This window comes from Trachypithecus francoisi, unplaced genomic scaffold, assembly GCF_009764315.1.
Source record: "Trachypithecus francoisi isolate TF-2019V2 unplaced genomic scaffold, Tfra_2.0 Lachesis_group12, whole genome shotgun sequence".
NCBI lineage: Eukaryota > Metazoa > Chordata > Mammalia > Primates > Cercopithecidae > Trachypithecus > Trachypithecus francoisi.
In genome coordinates, this window is record NW_022681457.1 from 85,314,888 (window position 1) to 85,332,004 (window position 17,117).

The following is a 17,117-nucleotide window of genomic DNA, read 5'->3' on the forward strand; positions in this document are numbered from 1 at the left end:
ACCGACGGATTCACACTGACCTTCAAGTCACTTTGGTTCTTCTGCAAAGCAGAGAGATCCTGCCGGGTGGTTCTGCCTTGGTGGCCTGCCAGTGCTCTTTCTGCCTGTCCTACCCAACTGCAAAGATCCTCCAGTTGCTGGTGACAGGTATTTTGTTGTTTCTGCAGGGTCTAATTAAAATGCAAAGGGGTCAAAAAACATTTACTAATTCACATTTTACAAATACAAGAAACTCCTGAAATGTAAAACAAGAAGGTTATATCTCAAGGATGGAAACGTTGATGGGAGACTAGAATAGGAAAAGACACAGAAGTCATATTCGGAAAGCTCCCCTCATTTGGACAGTCCATTGATCTGGGTCTATGGATTGGATAATAATCAGGATAATTATGAGAATGCTTCTAGTTCAGGTTTTGGTTTGGGGGCTCCTTCACCAGACTGCTGCTATTATCTTGGAAATAGAGAAGAAAGAGCCCAGATGCTTGAAATCCACACGATAGTGGTAATGATAATAATTCAGTGGTTCTGATCAATTCCTCCACTAGAACCAGAGACTTCCTACATAATATGCAAAAGTAGAAGAATTGGAGTAGAAAGAAAAATCAAAGACCTGGATAATTCATAAGTTAATTGAGCTTCTTAATAATTGAGCTGACTTTATAAATCAAATATCTCATCAATCCAGAGACTCATTAAATAAAATGATTACACGCCAGGCATGAAGGGCTAGATTTGGCTATTTTGAGAAGGAAAGTGCCCAAGAATAGCAACTGGCTCAGTCCTTTAGGTGTCTACACTAGTATCAAAGGAACAGGTCGGGCCCAAGGAGAGAGAGGGAATATGTTTCTGTGCCTGATCCTTTCTCTAGATTTTATCTCAGTTGTATGACACTGAAGCACCTGACTGAGCAATTGAGCATGATGTGTTCTCCTGACCATCCTTCTAAAACCATTTTCCACCAGTTTCTACCTTCTGATGGCGCTTTAGTCACCTGCACTTACAAACAGGTGCCCAATTGGCCCTCTCTCCCCCTCTTTAGGACAAATAGAAGGGCTCTGGAAGAGAACTCCTAAGAGCTCTTCAGCTGTAAAACAGGATCTTCATGGGTTAGGATGGGTGCAGACTGAATCTGAAAAAAGCAAAGCAAACAAGTTAACACAGAGACATACACAAACATTCAGGGGAAATATTGAGAGAAGCAGAGCATTTCTGACAATAACAAGGTTAATAAGCATTGTGGAATTAATTACATGCTCAGGGAGAATGTTCACATGCAGTTCTATCACCTGCTGCAGCTCAGGCATCTACCCTGAATCTGGGCTGGGTCTTGTCTTAAGGTGGCTCAGACGAATTTTACTTCATTAATTATCCAAAGGTTATATCATGCTATATAAACTCCCGAATGAGAGCATTGCACATGCTCAGTTTTCGAAGGTAACCTAAGGCTTTCCATTAGTATATCTCAATTTCAATACAGTTGAAAAAATGAGACAGTAAAAGGGGACATATGGCACAAACTACCCTAATTCCAATTCCCTTAAAGTCTGACTCAAAAGCTCAATTTTTTGCATAATATTTAATAAAGGAGCCCTTGAGGCAAATTGTATGGTGATAATGACAACTCTAATATTATCTTGTTATATGCCAACTTACTATTCAAATAGCAGAAATGGCATGAACACCATTCTAGGTATTCTAAGGTTTTAATGTTATTATTTATGCAATTATGTTGAGCTGAGCTTTGCAAGAAGTGAGTTGTGATGGAAGATGGTAGGATGGTTAGTTTTTTGATTGTTTGTTTGTTTTAGTATCATGCCTGCTTCTACATACTGTTTTCCATGATTGAATAAGCACTGGGCACTACAGTGTGAGGAAAGGTGCAAGAAAATAATATTAATTTTTAAAGAGCCAAAAATTAATACAATTCTAATAAAAATTTCCTTCTCAGCCACTTAAGGATTGTCAGGGAACCTTACTGTAAATCATTTGAAATAGATTAAATAGAATGAAACTAATTTCAGAACGCTTCTCCTCAAGAGCTCAGAGTATCTAGATGTTCTTACGAGCCCTCAAAACAATGCTAAAGGAGAAAGTAGTAGGGAAAGGACTAGATATATGATTTTCATTTGAAAGTCAGAGACAATGAGATGCAGTGAAGGAAAAGTCTCACTAAAAGAAAACACTTGCATATGTATACACATGTCAACACATACATTCTCTCACACATACATAAAACCAAAGACATGGCAAGAAAAACAGCCAGAACAGGTGCCTCCTGGACTAGAACCATACTGGCCTGCATGACACGAAATTTCAAAACTGGTAAACCCAAGCTCCTGCAATCATGATGCACAGAGTCTGGCCAGAAAACCCAATGACAGAGGACATCCCCACAGACAAACTGAGCCCAGCTGCTGGTTCAGTCTGACCTTCACCAGGGCCTCCTGCTCCATCTGTTGAAGATGGCCCTGCAAGGCATCCACCTGAGCTGCAGTCTGTTCCAAAATTTCCTGGAAGGACCTCTGCAGTTCATTCAGAAGCCTCAGCATCTGTCGATTCTGCTGAGGGGACAAGTCCTGGGCATGTTCCGAGATAAAGAACTGAACATCAAAAGCAAGAGCATCCAGCTGAGATTTCCTTTCAGCCATGGGCTGTTTCAAATCCTAAGGTAAGTGGAAAAAGGAAACAAAAAGCAAAACAAAACCATGATACTTCCATTTCTCAGTCCATGAAGAAAACCAACAGAATCAGAGAGGCTAATTTCCTGTACTCTCATAACTGGCACTAATGATTCTAGGGCCAAACTAGAATTAAAGTCTCTCTGGCTAGACTTTTTTTTTTTTAGTTAATTACAGGCATGAGCCACCGTCCAAGAGAGGTGGCTCCATCTCAAAAAAATAAAAAATAAAAAAATAAATAAATTTACAGATATTTTGGATTAGCAATAGTATAATTATGCTAGCATAAATAATAGAGCTGCTTACTGCATTGGAAATCAAGGTAGGTCCAGTAAAGGAAACTTAATTATAATTTATGAGGAGTTTGGAGAGACTGAAAGTGAGAGAGACTTTTTTTTTTCTTGAGATGGAGTCTCGCTCTGTTGCCCAGGCTGGAGTGCAGTGGCGCGATCTTGGCTTACTGCAAGCTCTGCCTCCTGGCTTCATGCCATTCTCCTGCCTCAGCCTCCCAAGTAGCTGGGACTACAGGCGCTCGCCACCACGCCTGGCTAATTTTTTGTATTTCTAGTAGAGAAGGGGTTTCACTGTGTTAGCCAGGATGGTCTCGATCTCCTGACCTTTTGATCTGCCCACCTCAGCCTCCCAAAGTGTTGGGATTAGAGGTGTGAGCCACTGCACTTGGTCTTTTTTTTTTTTTGAAACAGAGTCTTGCTCTGTTGCCCAGGCTGGAGTGCAGTGGTACAATCTCGGCTCATTGCAACCTCTGCCTCACTGGTTCAAGCAATTCTTGTGCCTCCACCTTCTGAGTAGCTGGGCCTACAGGTGCGCACCACCATGCCCAGCTAATTTTTTGTATTTTAGTAGAGACAGTGTTTTGCCATGTTGGCCAGGCTTGTCTTGAACTCCTGGCCTCAAGTGATCCGCCCTCCTTGGCCTCCCAAAGTGCTGAGATTACAGGCGTGAGTCACCGCGCCTGGCCATAATTCAAAAAGTTTTGGAAAATATAACATGAATTTCTGATCTGAGATGTATCTAATTGTACTTTCTTAGGTTCAAATATCTATTTGTATCCATCCAGCAATGAGTTACTGGTAGGCCAGTACTGAGAAAATACATAATTTGTTTGTGATTTGCTAAAATTTTTGTTTTTTGAGACAGGATCTTGCTGTCACCCAGGTTGGAGTGCAGTGATGCATACAAAGCTCACTGCAGCCTGGACCTCCCAGGCTCAAGCAATCCTCTCACCTCAGCCTTCTAAGTAGCTGGGACCACAGGTATGCACCACCATGCCCAGCTAATTTTTAAAATTATCTGTAGACATGGTGTCTCACTACATTGCCCAGGCTGGTCTTGAACTGCTGGGCTCAAGCGATCCTTCCACTCAGCCTCCCAAAGTGTTGGGATTACAGGCATGAGCCACCACACCCAGCCTAAATTTTCATTTTTTGAGTAAATGATGCTGTTCATACTATTTTTAAAACTGTGAAAGATTACACTCAGGTTATAGTTGTATTTTTCCCTTAAAGTAGTAAAAACTATCCAAACACTAAAATCATCTATTTTCAGACTATTAAAAGCAAGTAATCTTCCTACAAACATTCAGTGATTATCAGTTATGTTATACTGGATCTCCATCACTTTGAAACTGAGAGTACATCAACTGAGAGTAGTCAATCCTGCAAAGCAGGCAGAAACTGCTTCTTGAATATTTATCATAATGTTACAGTAGGTAGTTAGGCAGACATGAGCAGGGCATGAGAGGCCCTGCCCACCTACACATCACCTGATGGTCACCTCCAAGAATGTCAGGTGACCATCAGGTGATGGTCAGGTGGTTGTTCAACCATCTCTCTAAAATAATAATTGGTTGTAGTCGGCAACAGAGAAAGGCATGCTCTTAATAGATAGAAAACACGTAAAGCTGGTGATTAGCAGCTTCCCAATAAGATCTCAGGAGCTGGGCAAGTGGGCTCAAGCATGCACACTAAGAGGCAAAGTGGCGGTGTTTAAATCGGTAGATGAACTACTTCTAGGAATGCTCGACTGGTAAGGGAAAAACGCCTCAAGTGAGCACGTATACAACTTCAGTAAACACACTGCGCGTGCGACCCCTCCCAAGTGCTGGCAGGTCACTGCACATGCAGACAGCCCACCCCAAGGGAAGAACCAGGGGAGGAAAAACATAATCCCTTGAAGCATGCCAACATATAAAACACCAAGTTAAAGGACAGACAACACACTTGGATCTCTCAAGTTGCCCGTTTGGCCCTCTTCCAAGTGTACTTTACTTCCTTTCATTCCTGCTCTAAACTTTTTGTTTTTTTTTTAAGACACAGTCGCACTCTGTCATCCAGGCTGGAGTCCAGTGGCATGATCTCAGCTCACTGCAATCTCTACCTTCTGGGTTCAAGCGATTCTCCTGCCTCAGGCTCTCAAGTAACTGGGATTACAGGCGCCTGCCACCATGCCCAGTTAATTTTGTATTTTGTTTTCAGTAGAGACAGGGTTTCACCATGTTGGCTAGGCTGCTCTTGAAATCCTGAACTTCAGGTGATCCTCCCGCCTTGGCCTCCCAAAGTGTTGGGATTACAGGCATGAGCCACCACGCTCGGCCCTAAAACTTTTTTTTTTTGAGACGGCGTTTTATTTTTGACATGGAATTGCCCTCTTGTTGCCCAGGTTGGAGTGCAATGGTGCAATCTCAGCTCACCACAACTTCTGCCTCCCGGGTTCAAGAGATTCTCCTGCCTCAGCCTCATGAGTAGCTGAGATAACAGGCATGTGCCATCACGCCCGGCTAATTTTGTTTTTTTTTTTTTTTTTTGAGACGGAGTCTTGCTCTGTCGCCCAGGCTGGAGTACAGTGGCACAATCTCGGCTCACTGCAAGCTCCACCTCCTGGGTTCACGCCATTCTCCTGCCTCAGCCTCCCAAGTAGCTGGGACTACAGGCGCCTGCCAACACACCCGGCTAATTTTTTGTATTTTTAGTAGAGACGGGGTTTCACCGTGTTAGCCAGGATGGTCTCGATTTCCTGACTCGTGATCCGCCCGCCTTGGCCTCCTAAAGTGCTGGGATCACAGGCGTGAGCCACCGTGCCCAGCCCTAAAACTTTTAAATAAACTTTCACTCCTGCTCTAAAACTTGCCTCAGTCTCTCTGCCTTATGCCCCTTGGTCAAATTCTTTCGCGTGAGGAGGCAAGAACCGAGCTATTGCAGACTCACATGAATTTGCCGCTGCTAACAATAAGACAAAGCTTCCTTCCTCTGTGAACATAATAATTTAGGAAACTATCACTGGGAAAACAAGGCTCAGACTGTTCTCTGCCGACAAGAGGATTCGTATGTTATAACTAGGGGAGGGCACCAATGTATGAGATGCTCTATGTCTCTATGTTTTTATATCTCATACTATGTCATAGGAATTTTTTTCATGCTTGCTTCTTTGTAATATCTTAGCAAACAGATAAAGCCTGAATAAAGTCTGAAACTCTCTCCCTCAGTGATATCTTTGGATAAAGGGTATAAAAAAAAGGAGGCCGGTCAACTCTTACGTGATAAAGAGGGATGACATTGTGTACAAGGTTGATCATGGACAAACTTTTATGTCTGCTTCTCTTAAGACTGGGGAAGAGGGAGAAGATAGAACAGAAGAAGGGTCATTTCTAGTTCTGTTTTGATGTTCTAAAAAGTTGAAGGAGAGGGATCTCTATAGCAGAGGACTGATAAACCACTGTAATACCTGATACAATCTTAAATAGAACAAAAAAGAGAACAATATTTGGGAGAAAACTCTCTGGCTCACATGTATCTCATGGTCCTAACTTTTCTCTCATTGACTAATAAAAAGAATCAATTAATCTGGGGCTTAAGAAGAAGAAAAGCATCTCTCTAGAGCAGGGGGTCAACAAACTATGGCCCCCAAGCAAAATCTGGGCTGTCACATGTTTTTGTAAAAAGTTTTATTGGAACATAGCCATAGCCATTTGTTTATGTACTATCTATGGCTGCTTTAATTTTGCGTGATTGCAACAGAAATAGGTCTTTTGCATATGGTTCATAAAGCCTATAATATTTATTATCTGGCCCTTTATTTAAAAAGTTTGCTGGCCAGACGCTGTGGCTCATGCCTGTAATCCCAGCACTTTGGGAGGCCAAGGTGGGTAGATTGCCTGAGGTCAGGAGTTTGAGACCACTCTGGGCAACATGGTGAAACCCCGTCACTATTGAAAATACAAAAAATTTAGCCAGGCACGATGGTGTGTGCCTGTAATCCCAGCTACTTGGGAGGCTGATGCAGGGGAATGGAGGTTGCAGTGAGCCGAGATCGCACCACTGCACTCCAGCTTCAGTGACAGAGCAAGACTCCGTCTCAAAAAAAAAAAAAAAAAAAAGTTTGCCAACCCATGCTCTAAATAACCAATCAAAAATTCTCCTGAGTTTAGCCATGGTGGAAAGCACTGCAGCGATTTCACAGGAACTTAGAAATACCATCTGACCTAGCAATCCCATTGTTGGGTATACATCCAAAGGAATATAAATCATTCTATCATAAAGACACATGTACGTGTATGTTCCGTATAGCACTATTCACAATAGCAAAGATATGGAATCAACATAAATGCCCATCAATGGTAGACTGGATAAAGAAAATGTGGACACCACATCTTATGGAATACTATCCAGCCATACAAAAGAATGCGATCATATCCTTTAAAGCAATATGGATGGAGCTGGAGGCCATTATCCTAAGTAAACTAACACAGGAACAGAAAGCCAAATATGGCATGTTCTCACTTATAAGTGGAAGCTAAACAAGAATACATGGATACTAGGAGGTGAACAACAGATACTGGGGCCTACTTGAGAGTGAGGTGGTGGGAGGAGAGACAGGATCAGAAAAAATACCTATTGGGTACTGTGCTTATTACCCAGGTGATAAAATTATCTGGACATCAAATCCCCATGACATGCAGTTTACCTATATAACAAACCTGCACATGTACAAACAACAACAAAAAGATCTCCTGAAACTGGTATGTGTGGTGTGTATGTAGGATTGGATCTTGGTCAAAAGAGAAACAAAGGATGGATCCTAGATGCTCATTTAGAAAGAGAAGATGAGACTGATAATAACAGGTCATTCTGTAGACGGTATCTCAGAGAACAGCTGAAGGGAGAAATGATCATAATCACTGAAGCTCCAGGGATATGATCTATTTTTTTTTTTTTTAATGCATTTCATTCTTGTTGCCCAGGCTAAAGTGCAATGGTGTGATCTCGGCTCACTGCAACCTCCGCTTCCCGGGTTCAAGCGATTCTCCTGCCTCAGCTCCCAAGTAGCTGGGATTACAGGCACCTGCCACCCCGCCCGCCTAATTTTTTTGAATTTTTAGTAGAGACAGGGTTTCACCATGTTGGCCAGGCTGGTCTTGAACTCCTGACCTCAGGTGATCCACCTGCCTTGGCCTCCCAAAGTGCTGGTATTACAGGTGTGAACTGCCACACCCAGCCAGGGATATGATAATTTAAAAACCTAAACATAGCTGACTGTCTTGGAAATTTATCTTTCTAAGAAAGATAAATGGCCAGGTGCAGTGGCTCACACCTGTAATCCCAGCACTTTGGGAGGCCGAGGTGGGCAGATCACCTGAGGTCCGGAGTTTGAGACCAGCCTGGCCAACATGGTGAAATCCCATCTCTACTAAAAAGTACAAAAATGAGCCAGGCGTGGAGGTAGGTACCTATAGTCCCAGCTACTCAGGAGGCTGAGGCAAGAGAATCACTTGAACCCGAGAGGCGGCGGTTAGAGTGAGCTGGGAACGTGCCACTGCACTCCAGCTTGGGCGACACAGCAAGACTCCATCTCAAAAAGAAAGATAAATATGGATACTGGTTTGCCTAGCAGGAAAATAAAATTGATACAACTCAAAGGACAAGGAAAACATGCTTGAGAATGGGTGGAGAGCTTACCTCATATTGTCGGAGACAGCGGTTCAGGCTATCAACATCTGTTTCACTGTTAGATGCCTTGCTGTTCAGAATAAGAATGGTATTGCCAACCCAGGCTCTCAGATCTCGAAGTCTGCCTTCTAGCTGTGTGTGCTGATTTAACACTTTAATCTAAGAAATAAATGGCAAATCACATTATGAAAATCTCCCAGCCACCCAGACTTTGTGAGCTTTTATGAATAAAAGCAAAATGCTACCTTTTCTATTTCCACAGCATTCTGGAAGTGGAGTAACCTGGAATTCCAAGTGTCACTCACAGAACTGAGAGACTTCTGAAGATTCTTGGCATCTTTCTCTAGAGCCTTCAACAGTTGAGCAGGAACTTCTTGAGGTTGGCTGATGATAATTTGATTCACACACTCTAATTCCTGACTGACCAAGGTGGTCAGATCCTTTAATTCCCTGTCTAATACCTGAGGGAATAAAGTGGAGTTATCTATAAAAACAAGACTAGTTTGAAACCCTCTGGGAATCAGCTGTGAATACATTTCTCTCTTACCCCATGTCTACACACATTTTAGGGCTTAGAAAATGTTTTTATGTACTTTCATTAATTTACTTGGTTCTCGCAATCACTAATTCATGAGGTAGGCAAGGTAGACGTTATTGTTCTGGATTTACAGAAGAGATGTCTCATTGCTTTAAAAAAATGTGAACAGTGTCCAAAGTCACCCAGCTGGTAAGCAGTACAGCCAGGATTTGGATTCAGGTTTTCTGACTCAGTGCAGTGTACTCCCTCCACTGTAACTTGCTGCCTCTCTGAGAGTGTCATTATGCCTTTCTCCAAGGAGCAGCTGTGCAGAATTAATGTGCTACAAAATAAACCCAAAGGATGACTCTTCCACTCTAAATTCCAGGGTCATGGAACCAAAGAACACAAAGCTATCCCCAACCAGCTTTTCCACTCATCTAGTCTGTAATATTCTGGTCCTCAACACAGAAGCCAGAAATAAGCTGTGGAAGAATTTGATATAGTTCTTTGGCGCATCATCCTCAGCCCCGGTTCAGCCATCCTACCCAAGGCCACACACTAGATATTGAGAGAACCAGTAAACCACTACAATCTGTCTTCATTGTGACTCCAATCCTATGACAACTCTTAACCTCCAATTTCAGTGAAATAGCCACTCTTCCTCCCTCTCAAGGCTGTCTTTCTATGTTTTTAGGGGACTGGTTCTATCAGTTACCACTTCCTCTCTCTTCTAACTTCAAGTTCTCTTTTTCAATTGGTTCTTTCTCCTCAGTCCAAAACCCATTCAAAACATTCCTTTCAATCCATCTCCTTCAAGTAGTGTCCCACCTCATTCCTTGCCTGTACGTAAGACTTCTGGAAAGAATGATCTATATTAATTGTTTCCACCTTCCAACCTCCCATTTATTCCAGTTGCAAGTTAGTTTATATCCCATCACTCCACTGAAACTGTTCAAAATCACCAATAACTTTCAGGAGCTGAATCTCCCCTTTAGTCTTCATTGTACTCAATCTCCCTGCGGCGGTTACTAGGACTGACTCCTTCTCCTTTGGTTTCTGTGAGACGAGTGTTTCCAGGTGTTCTTCAGAGATCTCCAGTTAGACTTTTCCAATCTATTTTATTTTTTGTCCTTTAAATGGTAGTACTTTCAAATATACTTTTCTTTCTGTTTTTTTTTTTTTTTTTTTTTCTTTTTTTGAGACAGTCTCGCTCTGTCGCCCAGGCTGGAGTGCAGTGGCGCGATCTCCGCTCACTGCAAGCTCCGCCGCCTCCTGGGTTAACACCATTCTCCTGCCTCAGCCTCCCTAGAAGCTGGGACTATAGGCACCCGCCACCACACCTGGCTAATTTTTTTGTATTTTCAGTAGAGACGGGGTTTCACCATGTTCACCAGGATGGTCTCGATCTCCTGACCTTGTGATCTGCCCACCTCGGCCTCCCAAAGTGCTGGGATTACAGGTGTGAGCCACCGCGCCCGGCCCTTTCTTTTTTTTAAGACAGGGTCTTACTCCATCTCCCAGCCTGGAGTGCAGTGGTGCATTCATAGCTCAATGAAACCTCAAACTCCTGGGCTCAGGCAAATCTTCCTGCCTCAGCTTCCTGAGTGGCTGGGACTAGGGTGTACACCACCAGGCTTGGCTAATTTCTTACTATGTTGCCCAGGATGGTCTCAAACTCCTGAGCTCAAGCAATCCTCTTGTCTTGGCCTACCAAAGTGCTGGGATTATAGGCATGAGCCACTGTGACTGGCCCTGAGTATGTTTTTCTTCCTAAATAGTCTCTATTTTGTCCAAGTTTCTTTTTCTTTGTTTTAGCCTCTCCTTTTGTAACAGAAGCTATCCAGATGCTCAAGTGGAGAGTAATGCCCTAAAAAGCTGACTACAAACTCTACTGGCTGTAGTCTTCACTGAGGGTGATGGAGTTGGGCCATACAGTTGGGAAACCACTTATATCAGTACCATTAGGTCCTTCTCCTTGGGCTGGTCAAACCATAGCGGGAGCAAGGATATAGCTCAAAATTCAGTATGTATGTGAACTTCCAGTTAATCCTACTGATTTTTGTATGGAATATTTACCTTCAATAAATGGCTGCTCTCCCTAGTCAAGAGACACTCTGAATTACTTTCCTCAGAGGATGAACATCCAGTCTTCTGTTAGTGCACGGCATGAACAGTTGCCAGGCTATGTGAAGTAAGTTGAAAATCTAAAGGTCTAAATGCTTCTTAAACAGACTTTAAACCAATTAGAAGCCTGTTTGCATATCCATTTTCATCTCTTTCTGGTGCTCCCAATTTTTGAGGTTTTGGGGAGTTCTGTAGTGTAAATCAGGTTCTTCCTTAGCTTCCTCCACTGTAAGTTGAGGATCTGGTTTACTCTAGCTTGCTAAGGTAGTTACCTCCTCATCCACCTGCTTTCTAAATTCTAAAACTTTACTGCTGTTTTCTCCTTTCTTGCTCTTTTCTTTATGAATTTACGTGCTTAAAACACAAAAACCCTTTTTCCTGATGTCTCAGTATAGTTTTAGGAAGTAAGAGAGATTAACTTATATATCTAATCTACTGTTTTAAGCCTCCAACATTTCTTGCTTGAATTACTGCAATAGTTTCATAACCAATCACTCTGCCTTTGAATTTACCTAAATCAATCCAAAACTACACAGATAACAACTGGTAGGGTCGGGTATGGTGGCTCATGCCTGTAATCCTAGCACTTTGGGAGACCGAGGGAGGTGGCTTGCCTGAGCTCAGGACTTCGAAATCAGCCTGGGCAACTGGTGAAACCCCAACTCTACTTAAAAAAAAAAAAAAAAAAAAATTAGCCAGGCATGGTGGCGGGTACCTGTAGTCCCAGCTATTCGGGAGGCTGAGGCAGGAGAATTGCTTGAACCTGGGAGGCAGAGGTTGCAGTGAGCCAAGATCACGCTACTGCACTCCAGCCTGGGCGACAGAGCAAGGCTCCATCTCAAAAAAAACAAAAGCAAAACAACAACAACAAAAACAATTGGTAGTAATTACATTCATAGCCAAATCCAAGGTCTGTTAAAGTCTATCCTTTATAAATCTTATCCAATCTATCCAAATGTGGCCCATCCTATAATTATCTGACAAGGGTCTGAGATTGTTTACCCTAGAACAGAGTGCAAGCAGGTCCTAGTAAGTCTTGAAATCTTCAAGGAAGATGGAGGCAGCTATCTTGAAGCTGATGTCCGTGGTGGAAGTCTCTGGGAACCTACCTTGGCCTGACACAGCAGATCCTGTAGTTCTGCCAGGTTTAGCTCCAAAGGCTGAATCTGTCTGGTCCTCATTTCAATGTTCCGTAACAGAGACAGATAGGATACTAGCTTTTCATCATGTTCTAAACAGAGTTGCCGGGTAAATACATTCTGTGGAGCCAAAAAGAAAGCTGACTCAGTTCTGACATTCTCCTGTAGTCAGCTTTAGAAGCAGGCAGGGTTTTTTGTTAGACAAATAGAAGCAATTTTTACTGCATATAGAGTGGGATAAAATAAAACATTTTGTTTAAGTCATTTCAAATCAATAGACAATGGTGATTTTACTAATTTCCTTAGAGAGCAGAAGCTCAGAGCTATCAATCTACAAGCATCATTTTACCAAAATTTCCAAAAGTTATTCTGATTTTAGGTAGCATCATCCTAGTATTTCTATTAGCTTGTTTCTATTTAAAACCCTTGCAGATTTCAGAAAGACATTCAGAGCCAATGCCTAATTTTTCAACAACTTTGTTACAAACAGATGATGATAAACTAAGTTATATCTTAGAGAATCATCTAGTGCCTTAAAATGTATATAGGTATACAATTATACATATGTAAACTCTGTACCCAGTTAAGAATTTTAGCATTAAACTAATTATATCTTTAGGGGGAAAAAAAAAGCACACCACTTACTTGAGTTGCTCTGAAGGGCTCTGGGTTTAAACCTCCATTTCCCTTTCCTCCAAGTGCAGTCATGAAGGGAGTTTGTTCAATGCCAGGGCTTTCTCTGAGCTTTTCCTGTGATGTCTTCTCTGTCTTCACTGTAGAGCATACTTTTAGGGACATTGTCTTTTCTTCACTGGTCTCTGGAACAGTAGGACTAATGATGGCATTCTGTTGCCCTGTATTCTCTTTCTGAGACACTCCTTTGAATAGTTTCTCTGGAAGAAAGGATCCCAAGACTCTGGAACCTCTCTGAGTCACTATGTCCTCAATGGATCCTGCTTGTAGACCTGTAACGTTAGGGTTTGCCATTTCTAAAAATTCTCTCCAGTTATTTCCTGTGTTGCTATTTCAGATTTGAGAGTTCCACAAAGTTTATCATCACTTTTGCTGCCCTGATGATGAAGGTCTTTTCTGTCTGAGAATTCTAGATAACTGACTTCTTTTGAATCTGGTCTAGAAACTGTAATTTCTTCCAATTTAAGACCTCTTGCTGGGTCAAAGGATACTTCTTGGTATGACTTTTCTTTACATTCATTAGATGAGGAAATGAGATGTTTGGTTTCCTTGGTTTTAGAAGTAACACAGGAATCTTGATGATAGTTGGTCTCCTGTCCGGTGGTTCCTTGGAAAGGCTTGTCTGTTTTGGAAATTTGGGATGAGCCTGTCACTTGGGCTTTTCCATCTGATTCCTGGTAGTGCAATCCTTCAGGTCTTGGCGTCATAGAAGGGAATGGTTCACTCTGGGCTCCACAAGCAATTTCTTGGGATAAGTTTTCTTCTGGTTTTAAAGTCAAGCAGAGACTTAAATTGCTTACTTTTCCTTCACTGGCCTGTTTAGAGCTGAAGAGTGTTAAAGCATCTAGATGTTTTACAGGAATTCCTTGAGGTACCACTTGGGAAGAAGAGTCTTCAATTTTAAAAATAACAGAAAATCCCTTTTCTGTATCAGCTTCTTTCCCTTTTTCACTTGAGGTCATTTCCCTAGGTTGGCTCTTTATATGGGAGTCATGCTCATCTCTAATGGCAGTTTCCTGATATAACTTTTCTTCAGAAAGAAATGCTGATTTGCATGTTCTGATGCTTTCTTCTACAATCACCTCCTTCTTCTCTCTCTTACTTTTCACCCCAGCATTCATTGGTTGCTGCAAAACCTGCTCACTCGGCAATTTGCCTGATGTTTCACAATATGTTTCTTGTACTTCCAAAATCACTTCCCCTCGATTTTCTCTTATTTCTTCAGAATCTAGACATGAGGGAGACTGCTTCATATGAGAAATAATTTCTATTTTTGTCACTGCTTTTTTCTGCTCTTCATTTGTATCATTTCCCATGTTATTTCTAGCCACTTCTTTGAGTTTAAAATCACAAACTTCAGAGTAAGTATGTGTCAATGACACTTGGCTCAAGGATTTACCTTTAAGATCATGAGGATTTATGATACTGATAAATTCTTTAGCATCTGGGGACATTCTTGGCTTATGTTGATCCTTGCACCCAAATTCCTTTAAGGAAATTTCCCTGCTCTTTTTTGCCTGCTCCCTATCAGAAACTCTCACTTTAACCTTTTCTTGTGCAGACTGATTTTCAACTTGAAGTAATCTCTCACTCTCTTCTATTTTATTACAACTCATTTCAGCAGTCTGATTACAAGCAATTAACATATCCTTTCTTAGAGATTCATTTTGCAATGCACATACTTCAATCCCCTCTTGCTTTTCAATCTGAGCCCTGTGATCACTGAACTCTGAAGTATCTATTTGGATCATATTTGCCAGTTCAGGACTGATCAGTCTTTTCTCAATAGCTTCCGCTAAAGTCACTCTCTGATCACTAAATATGTCAACAATTCCTCCATTTAACGCCTGATGAGATGCAATAATTCTGACCATGTTTTCATCCACCAGTTTCTCTTCCAAAGCTGATGCCAATGTCAGTCTTTTTCCAGTAGCGGTGTCTATGATTCCACCAGTATTTGCCTGGGCTTCCAGAACCTTCAGCGTAGATGCAAAGTCTACTTTTCCAAGCTGAATTGCTTGAGACAATGTAAGCACTTTGTTGCTCACTCCATCTTTAATGTCTGAGAAGGGAATTACTTCTAGATATCTCTGTCCAGATTCAATATCAATCTTACATTTCTTGACTAATTCTGAGTACGGGACAATTCTGCAGTTCTCGGGATCTACAATGCCATGCATCATTCCTGGAGACAACACTGCTTCATTAGTTAACAGTTGTTCTTTTTTAGCTTCTGCCAAGGTCAATCTCTGACCAGAAATGAGATCCACAAAGTTTCCAGTAAAGGCCTGAACCTCCTGGATTTCTCTTTTCAGGTCTGGGGTAATAAGATCTAATTTTATGGCTTTAGGGAGGGAAACAGTTTCCTTTGTTTCAGGATTAAAAATCTGATGGATGTTTAAGTTCTCAACTCTTTTGAGTTTCTTGGCTAAATCTTCACCAATTAAGCCATGTCTGAAGGCATTATCAACAGAAAGTCTCATCCCAGATATATGGTGAATGATACCTCCATCTAGCACCTGCTTAGTCAACAAACGAATGGCCTCCTCTCTCTCCAAAAGACCTCTGTCAATGGACTGCACAACTGTTAAAGGGGCTTTACTATCAGGGTCTATAAGTCCTGTTGTTTCCATTTGTAAACTAATTAATCTCTCCCTAACTGTTTTTTCAGCATCTCTACCTTTGGAAGCTTTCTCCAGATTTATAAGCTCTGGCTGGTCAGCAATGTCCACCAAGCCAAGAGTTGAGGCCAAAGTTACTGAAACTTTTTTGCCTCGTTTCAGATCAATAATTCCACCAGTCACCACCTGTCTCTCTAAAATTCTGGTGGCTGTTTCCTTGTCAAGAACCGTAACTGCATCCTTTACAGAGCATAGTGTGTGGGTACGGGGGTCTAAGATACCACTTATAGCTTTGTCTGCCATGAGGACATTATGTAATAATTTCTCATCCATCAGACCTTCATTAATGACTTCTTCAGTTGTCAAAGACTCACACGTCTGAGAGTCAAAGAACCCCTGAAACATGTTCAGCTTCTCCATAAGCTTCACGGCAGTGTGACTTGGCACGATGCCTCGGGATATTGCTTCATTTAGTAAGAGCTTTTGACCTGTTTGTTCATGAAAGATACCACCATCTAGTAACTGTGCAGATAATACATTTAAGGTAGCTTCTTCAAGCAATTCTTATGGATGACTGTAGGACAGAAAAGTTTCCCTGCCATTATCTTCCTCATCAGTCTTTTCTAACATCATCATACTACCACCTGCGATGTTCTGTGCTTCTTGACTTTCTTTATGGTCATCCTTAGCCACAAATGTTTTCTTTAACATTTGCTTTTTGTCCAGAGGATGAATGTTCACATCAGTTTCAGACTTTAGTTCTAACTTTACACCTAGAGTTTTCTTTACCTGAACTTCTGACTTTTTGCTTTGGGGTTTTATGTGAGATCCTCCAGTTTCATCATGAATATATTCAGTCTCAAGAGTGTGTGCTTGTTCATTCTGACATGTAAAGGAAGTGTTTCTGAGAGGCTGATGTTCTTTCTTTGGTGTTTCAACAGAAAAAAGATCTTTGTCAACCACCAACAGCACACCTTCTGCCTCCGCAGAAGGTACAGTCAGGAGGTGTCCCCTGCTGGCATTTTCTTTGATAGACACTGCTGTTTGGTCTTCCCTTTTGGTATCTATCAACTGCCTTTGTACCTCTAATTCAACTTTATTTATTACCTTCAAAGAGTCAACATTTGAATTTCTCTCTTTTTGTTCTACAAACAGATCCTCTTCAGGGTTATCTACAGAAGAATCTTCTGTTTCTACAGTGGTCTTTTTGCCTTTTTCTGTAGTGCAATCTTCCTGAATGGGATATTCTTTGTTCTGAGAAGAAAACTGGAACTCAGGCAGCCTCACAGTCCACTCATCACTGAAAGTTCCTGAGATTTTCACATTAGCTGACTCTTGCAATCCCTCAGGAGTTTTTTGCCTTTGATGCCCAATTTCAC

The 17,117-nt window shown here is 41.7% G+C and overlaps 1 protein-coding gene across 1 annotated transcript in view; it reads right to left on the reverse strand.

The window, feature by feature from the left end:
* Positions 1–17,117, reverse strand: part of LOC117092824 (microtubule-actin cross-linking factor 1, isoforms 1/2/3/5-like) — a 166,931-nt gene that overhangs the window by 24,942 nt on the left and 124,872 nt on the right. Inside the window, 7 exon segments of the mRNA XM_033227019.1 lie at positions 21–170; positions 2,430–2,663; positions 8,651–8,800; positions 8,887–9,102; positions 12,395–12,544; positions 13,070–13,422; positions 13,425–17,117. Coding sequence (XP_033082910.1) covers positions 21–170; positions 2,430–2,663; positions 8,651–8,800; positions 8,887–9,102; positions 12,395–12,544; positions 13,070–13,422; positions 13,425–17,117 — 4,946 coding nt within the window.